We start from the raw sequence: 7916 nt of genomic DNA, 5'->3' as shown, positions 1-7916 counted from the left end.
AGCCAAGAGTCTGCGACGTATCGCAGTGGGGAAAGATCCAGTGGACTGGCACATTCACACCTGCGGCATGGCCAATATGTTCGCCTACCACAGCCTGGGCTATGATGATCTGGACGAGCTCCAGAAGGAACCACAGCCGCTGTACTTTGTCATGGAGCTTCTCAAGGTCTGAATTCAACATCACTTTCTAGCTCATTGAGAAAAATTACAATTTGGTTCTCAAAAGTACACATTCTTTATGATACACTGTAAAAAAATAAAATGCACGTAATTCATTCATGTTGTCCAAACACAAATTGATCAAGTTAACTTAACAATTTTAACAAATTTATGAAGATTGAACATAAAAAATGAAGTTGTCCCAATGAAATGAGTGTAGGTTTGCATAAATGTCAAGATTGGTCATACTCGGTTATACTCAGATCATCATGGATTGCACAGTGGTTTACACACTGCTGAATATGCTGTTCTGTCTATTTATTCTGTCTAAACCACTGGAAAGCAGAAGTGGAAGCTGCAAAAATCATATAGTTAAAGATTTTGTAAGCACAAAATGTGAATATTTTACTAGATGGTAAAACATACGTATGAGTAGTATTAATGAACATATTATACTAATTTGTAACTTGTTTGACTGTTAATGATAAGAACAAACATGAATATCTGCAAAAGATCTGTGAGTTTGGTTCTGTGGTATTGTTTACATTCTGTGCCTCCAATATGGATGACTGGTGCAAACACTTACATACAAAATACAAATTTTGTACAAATATAAATACATACAAGAGTTTTCCACATCTGTGTAGCCAACACTGCTTTAGCTTGCAGATTTTCAGTATTTTTGAAATTATTGTTTCCGGACTGCTCAATAATTTATTAACTTAATCGCCAAATATGCATCATGTGTGATAAATTGTGTATCAACAATACGATTTTTGCTGAAATGTGTCCTTAAATTGATCTGTGCATTTGGCGCTTGGTGCAGGTCATGGAACAACCACTAGGTGGAGCTATGGGATTATTTTCAAAACTGTTATTACAAGTCTAATACAAGAAGATGCCTATCATGCTTACTGGACATATAACATTTTAATGAAGTTTAATACCAGATTAATCATGGATCCAGGTACAGCAGCCCAGTGAGTATGACAGAGAGTCGTGGGCTCTGAATGACGAGGAGAGACTGAAAGCGGTACCTGTCCTCCATGGTCAAGGAAACAAGCTCTTCAAACAAGGACGATATGAGGACGCCACACTCAAGTATAAAGAAGCCATTATGTGCATCAAGAATGTACAGTCAAAAGTAAGAATACATCTCTAAAACACGCTTGGTAGCTTAAAAATGACTACATAACGAGACAAAATACAGTTTTTACAATTACTAGAATCTATTACATAGCACATAGGCCTGTGCAGGCTAAACTGGGGATTATTTTCCTTTTTTTTGCACAGAATACATTCAATGACTACTTTGTGACTAAGTTTTACTAAAGAAAATATTGTGTAATGCATATCTTTGAGTCATAAGTAACAAAGGTGTATTGGGTTGGTGGTATGGAAGATATAGAGTTGTACTATGTTTTAAATGAAAAAACAATTGAATTGCCAAGCAGCAAGTTGTTAAGTTAATTTGTCTGCAGATTTTAGAAAAAGTGGCTGAAAAATTGAAAAATACACTCACAGGCCACTTTATTAGGTACACCTTACTAGTACCAGATTGGACCCACTTTTGGCATCAGAGCTACTTGAATCCTTCATGGTATAGATTCAACAAGGTACTGGGAAAATCCTCAGAGATTTTAGTCCATATTGACATGATAGCATCATGCAGTTGCTGCAGATTTGTCGGTTGCACGTCCATGAATACCTCTATTGTAACGAGTGGTTATTTGAGTTACTGTTGTCTATCAGCTGAAACCAGTCTGGCCATTCTCCTCTGACCCCAGGCATCAACAAGGCATTTGCCAGAACTGCTACTTACTGGATATTTTTTTCTTTTTCGGACCATTCTCTGCAAACCCTAGAGATGGTTGTGCGTAAAAAAAATCCCAGTAGATCAGCAGTTTCTGAAATCCTCAGACCAGACCGTCTGACACCAACATCAATGCCACATTCAAAGTCACATAAATCACCTTTTTTCCCCATTTTGAAGCTCGGTTTGAACTGCAGCAGATCGTCTTGACCATGTCTACATGCCTAAATGCTTAGAGCTGCTGCCATGTGAGTGGCTGATTTAAAATGTGCAATATAGAGCACTTAGATAGGTGTACCTAGTAAAGTGGCTGGTGATTGTATCCTACACTGAAAAAAAATCATTCGTTTTACAAATTTTTTTTTTAAAATGGTGGCAAACAATTAATATGAGCTGAATTTAAACTAACAAATGAACATTAATCATTTTGATTTGTTTAAATTCATCCCATATAAATTGCTTGTAACAAATATGTAATTTTTGTTTAGTGTAGAAATTGTAAATGCTAGATATCTCAATGAATTCTTCAGGAAAAGGCATGGGAAGCCCCCTGGCTAAAACTGGAGAAAATGGCCAACACGCTCACTTTAAATTACTGTCAGTGTTTGCTGCGCATGGAGGAGTACTATGAGGTCATCGAACACACAAGTGACATCATCAACCAGCACCCTGGTAAGCAGTCCAAACTGAACTCTTTTTATGCACATGTCTAGATACTTTTAGTGTGCATGGAGAAAGAGGTTTGACACATGCACACTAGAAATAAATAGCCTTTTACCTCCAAAAGTTATGAGTAGGGCCAGATGGAATCTGCAAAGATTTTTTACTATTTTTGCACAGAATTGTATTAAAAATATGCAGATTTATGCGGAATTATTTTGGGAGTATCATAACTAAAACCTTAACAAATAATAAGTAATACATTTTCAAACTTGTATTTAATGTTTAAAATGCAATCCACATTGATCAACTTTATTTGGTAAACAAAGTCCTCTATATAATATCTCTACTAAAAGACAGAAAATTAGACTTTACAAACTATATTGTGCATTAATCATACAAATATTTTCATGTTAGTCAATAATAGTCCTGAAATTAATTTAAAAACTGAATAAATATAAATTTACACACATTTACACAAGTAAATAAAAAGAATCAATAATGGGCGAAAGATCTGCAGAATTCTGTGCACGCAGATTCCGTGTGGGCTTAGTTATGAGTCATAAAAATGTGTTGGCTTTTCTTAATCCCTTTGTGCATACACTCGTCAGTGAGGGTGTCTAAATTTGCATTTAAAGTAATTTGTTGTACATTCTATTTTTCTTTTTGACATTGAAACTATTGAATTTGTGCCCTATTTAAGCTGTCTATATGGTGCAGTGGTGTAAAGTAACAAATTTAATACTCAAATTACTGTAATTGAGTTTTTTTTTTCAGGAATTGTACCTTGCTAATTAGTTCATTTTAAAATATCTGTACTTTTTATTTAACATGATGCAATTTGCAACCTTTTTAATAAGTGACTATAATTTGTATAAATCGCACTGTCTCATTCGTAAAATTTGCTTATCACCCAATGACGGTTGGATTTAGAGGTGGGGTTGGGTGCCACGCCTCCTTTTTAAAATCATACATTTTTGTACGACTGAACTCTACGAATTCATATGAATTAGCCACTAAGCTGACAAAACATTAAACAGTCACGTTTCCTCATGAGATAATCAGTCCCATAATTCAAGTTCAATCAAATCGCTTATAGAAAAATCGCATCAGAAAGATCAACTTCAAGACACAGACACTATAAACGCTGGAAAACTGTAAAGTGTGGAAGCGTTACGAGTGCCCAGGAACACCCAACAAATTTACACACAACTGAGGGACGGGTGCATACTGTATAATGACTGAAATCGGCAAACAACCTTAAACAATAACTGACCGCACTACAGAATGTTACGTTTACAAATACATTCAGAAATTGCATGTATTCTATCAATGCTGCACAAGCTTGGTTTGTGGCACCAACTGATGGACACTCATAGCTTGTTAGTCAGCGTTCAAAGTACATAATGTGTTAACATACAGTATTGTCACAGCTACGTTTTTGCCGATTTCTTTTTAGATTTTTAGGATACACAGATTTGGCTCAACATATAAATGCAAGAACCTGCTTTCTGTCAGCTCATTATAGGTGCATATATTAATGTAATGTGTTCTCACAATAAATTGATCTCCTATTTTAAATTTATAGTCTATAGGTGGCAAATTATTTACAGTTAGAAACACCCTTAAAAGAAAATATCACCGATGTAAGCTACATTTTTAATGTGCAGTGCTTAAGGTGGAATCATTTTCACAGCGTAATACTCGATACTTTTGAGTACTTTTAGAAGGGCGACGTTTTACTCATCCTTTGGCTAATTTTTAGATAAGATGCTTTTACCCTACTTGCACTACATTTTTAGGCAAGTAATGGTACTTTTACTTATGTGTTTTCACCACTGATAAGGTGTCAACATTGGCTATATATTTTTATACGCAGAAAAGAAAAAATCAGATGGAAGAATGGCAGAAAACAATTACTGAACATTACAAAATAAATAAATAAACACCAATACTGACAAGTATTCAATTGTAAACAAGTACTAAAACATTTATACAGTAGTGATGTTGACATTTGGAGAGAAAAAGTATTGACACTGTGTTGGGTGTCTACTTCACCATTTATAATTTCTTGCCAGTAGCTAAAAGCCTTATCTGTGTTTTATAGGGACAATGAAAGCCTTCTATATGCGTGGCAAAGCACACATGGAGGTTTGGGATGAAACCGAAGCCAGAAATGATTTCATGCGGGTGTTGGATCTGGACCCAGGCATGAAAAAGACCATCAAGAAAGAGCTTGCAGTTCTTAAAATGAGAATGGAGGTAAAAAATGAGGAGGACAGGCTGAAGTACAAGGGCATGTTTGCAAAAATGGCAAGCGAGCAGGACTCCCTAGAGCTTGAGAATCCAGACCAAGAGATCCCCGAGCAAACATGTCAAGTACAAGACATGGAAAATCCAGAGGAAGCACCTGGTGAAGAACGAGCAAACTCAATGCAAAAAACTGCAGAGATGACTTTAGCATCAGATCCAGAACAAACAACTACTGCCCAATCATGCTCTGATAATGTGATCCCAGAACAACCAACGACTCAAGATCTGACTGCAGAGCAAACTACCATAGAAGAAACTGCTCCAGAACAGTTCGACACAAATCACACATTTGTGGTGCAATCAGATTCTAAGGAAGCATCACCAAGTCCAGAGCCAATGTGTCTAGAAGCCCAAGATACCGAGTCCTCAGATCATATGACTCCAGGAAACTGACCCGCCAGTCAATGAGTCTTAAGCGTAACAAATTTTTCAAAGGTGATGCAATAATGAAGGTGTTAATGTTCAAAATGTAACAAATATACACACTTTATACTGTTATGCATACTGTTATTTATTAGTAGCAATTATAAATATTTCTTCACTTCCTTTTTTTAGCACAGATTTTTCACTGGTAGAATGCGAAATATTTTAATACGCCTCACAGCAAGAAGGTCGCTGATTCGAGTCCCAGCTGGACCAGTTGGCATTTCTCTGTGGAGTTTGCATGTTCTCCCTGTGTTTGTGTGGGTTTATTTCATGTGCTTCAATTTCCCCCACAGTCCAAAGACTTATAGATTAATTGGATGAACTAAACTGGCCGTATTGTATGAGTGTGTGTATGACTGTAAGAGTGTATGGGTTGTTTCCCAATGCTGGGTTACGGCTGAAAGGGCATTCGCTGCGCAAAATATATGCTGGAATAGTTGGTGGTTCATTCTGCTGTGGTGACCTCTGATAAATAAGGGACTAAGCCGAAGGAAAATTATCACAATTTTGTAATATTTTAAACCTTTAGCCAAATTAAACTCTGAAGCTCGGTTTTGTTAAAGAAATGGCACAAAAGCAACACTTAAAGGGGATAAAATGATAAAAAGTCAACTCAACAAATATTTATGTTGCTTTAACTTATTTTAACAAGCTAATCAAGCTTCAGTTCTTTGTTACACTATCTTTAACTTCATATTTCTAGTCAGTTTGATTGATGTCAAACAGTTGAGATGACTCAAAGTTAATTTAACTCAACTCAAAAAGTTCAGTCAGCAAGATTAGTTTTTTACAGTGTATTGATCCTGTAGCATCCAATGGAAGTCTGTAAGGCGCTTTTCTTCTGCTTTTGCTGTTTATATTGTGAGACTGAATGTACCGTAGTGACTGTAGTTTTGTTAATCAGCCAATAAAAAAGCACTGACTCATCTGCTGTCCTGGTGGCTTATAATTCATTAGCATGTTGTTTCAAATCTCTATGATAACTCCTTACATGTCCCAGTATTTATTCACTGGCATAGCAAACAGTCTAGTAATTCATATATTCAATATTATGTTATATAATATGAATAATTAATCTTGTTTAAGCCATTCAAATATTTAACCGACTATTCAAATGTATTTAATTAATAGAGCTCTCCCTGATATCTTGATTCTCAACCATTACTGTAATATTGCTATTGCACGGAAAACTAATAAATGATGCCTTATTCTGCAGAAATAGCTGACACAACATAATATTACACTGGCTTTCAAATACATCAGGTTGTTTTTTGTTCAAAAAACCTTTACGTACCCTTTGGGCTAAGCAGTGGGGTTTATCACGGTGCTCAAAATATGCTAAGGCTTCTTTTTCTACACTGCTCAACCCTAAATGCCATGTTTAACCTTGGGTTTTTCCACACAGTCCAGTGTGGTGAACTACAGTATGTGGTTGCCAACAGCCACAGGAAAGGCAACGCTACCATCCTACTGAAAGAAAAATGATTAATCTCTTTGGGATGGGGGAGACTTAGTACAAAATTTCTCAAGAGCACTTTTTGAAGGTGACACATCCATTTCATGTAAGACTGTACTTTTAAGTTACTGGTGTGAAGCGACGCAGTGGCCTGACGTATGTAGTGCTGTCGCCTCACAGCAAAAAGGTCAATGGTTGGAGCATCGGCTGGGTCAGTTGGCGTTTATGTTTGCATGTTCTCCCTGCGTTCACGTGGTTTTCCTCCGGGTGCTCCATTTTCCCCACAGTCCAAAGATATGCGGTACAGGTAAATTGGATAAGTTAAATTGTCCGTGGTGTATGAGTGTGTGTGAATGTTTCCCAGAGATGGGTTGCAGCTGGAAGGGCATCCACTGCGTAAAAACCTGCTGGATAAGTTGGTGGTTCATTCCGCTGTGGTGACCCCAGATTAATAAAGGGACTAAGCCGACAAGAAAATGAATGAATTAAGTTACTGTTATGATTACACAACAACACATCAAATCTTGAGTAATCTTGACTACACTCTCAGAAATAAAGGTACAGGAGCTGTCACTGGGCGGTACCTTTTCAAAAGATACGTTTATACGCAAACAGTCCACAGTCGTACCTTAAATGTGCATATTAAAAGCACAAAAACCCAGAGCCAATGTGTTCAGAACAAGACACTGAATACTCTGATCAAATGACTCCAGGAAACTCACCGCCAATCAATAAATCTTAAGCATTACAGATTTTTTCAAGATTGATGCAATAATAAACTATAATGAACTATACTGTTATGCATACTTAAAATTCAGGGCAACCACTGTTTGAAACATATGATGGATAAGTTGGCGGTTCATTCGCTATGGCGAACTCTGGTGAATAAAGGGACTAAGGCGAAGTAAAATAAATGAATGAATGAATATGAAAGTTAATACCATATTTGTCTGTGTGGAGTGTGCGTGTTCTCCCTGCCTTCGCGTGGGTTTCCTCTGGGTGCTCTGGTTTCCCCCACAAGTCCGAAGACATGCGGTACAGCCGAATTGGGTATATGCTAAAATTGCCCATAGTGCATGACTGGGTGAG

The 7916-nt window shown here is 36.9% G+C and overlaps 1 protein-coding gene and 1 long non-coding RNA gene across 3 annotated transcripts in view; one reads left to right on the top strand and one right to left on the bottom strand.

Moving 5' to 3' along the window:
* Positions 1-6297, top strand: part of aipl1 (aryl hydrocarbon receptor interacting protein-like 1) — an 11201-nt gene extending 4904 nt beyond the window's left edge. Inside the window, exons 3-6 of the mRNA XM_021466431.3 lie at positions 1-166; positions 1127-1303; positions 2503-2644; positions 4740-6297. The exon at positions 1-166 is cut by the window's left edge and continues 23 nt beyond it. Of these exons, the coding sequence (XP_021322106.2) occupies positions 1-166; positions 1127-1303; positions 2503-2644; positions 4740-5338 (1084 nt within the window). The 3' untranslated portion in view covers positions 5339-6297. The remainder of the gene's footprint in view (positions 167-1126; positions 1304-2502; positions 2645-4739) is intronic.
* The window catches only part of LOC141377843 (uncharacterized), a 47601-nt gene that overhangs the window by 33153 nt on the left and 6532 nt on the right, over positions 1-7916 (bottom strand). The gene's annotated exons all lie outside the window — the stretch shown is intronic.

This window comes from Danio rerio, chromosome 15 (assembly GCF_049306965.1).
Source record: "Danio rerio strain Tuebingen ecotype United States chromosome 15, GRCz12tu, whole genome shotgun sequence".
Classification (NCBI taxonomy): domain Eukaryota; kingdom Metazoa; phylum Chordata; class Actinopteri; order Cypriniformes; family Danionidae; genus Danio; species Danio rerio.
This window is presented reverse-complemented; position numbering and strand designations above follow the sequence as displayed.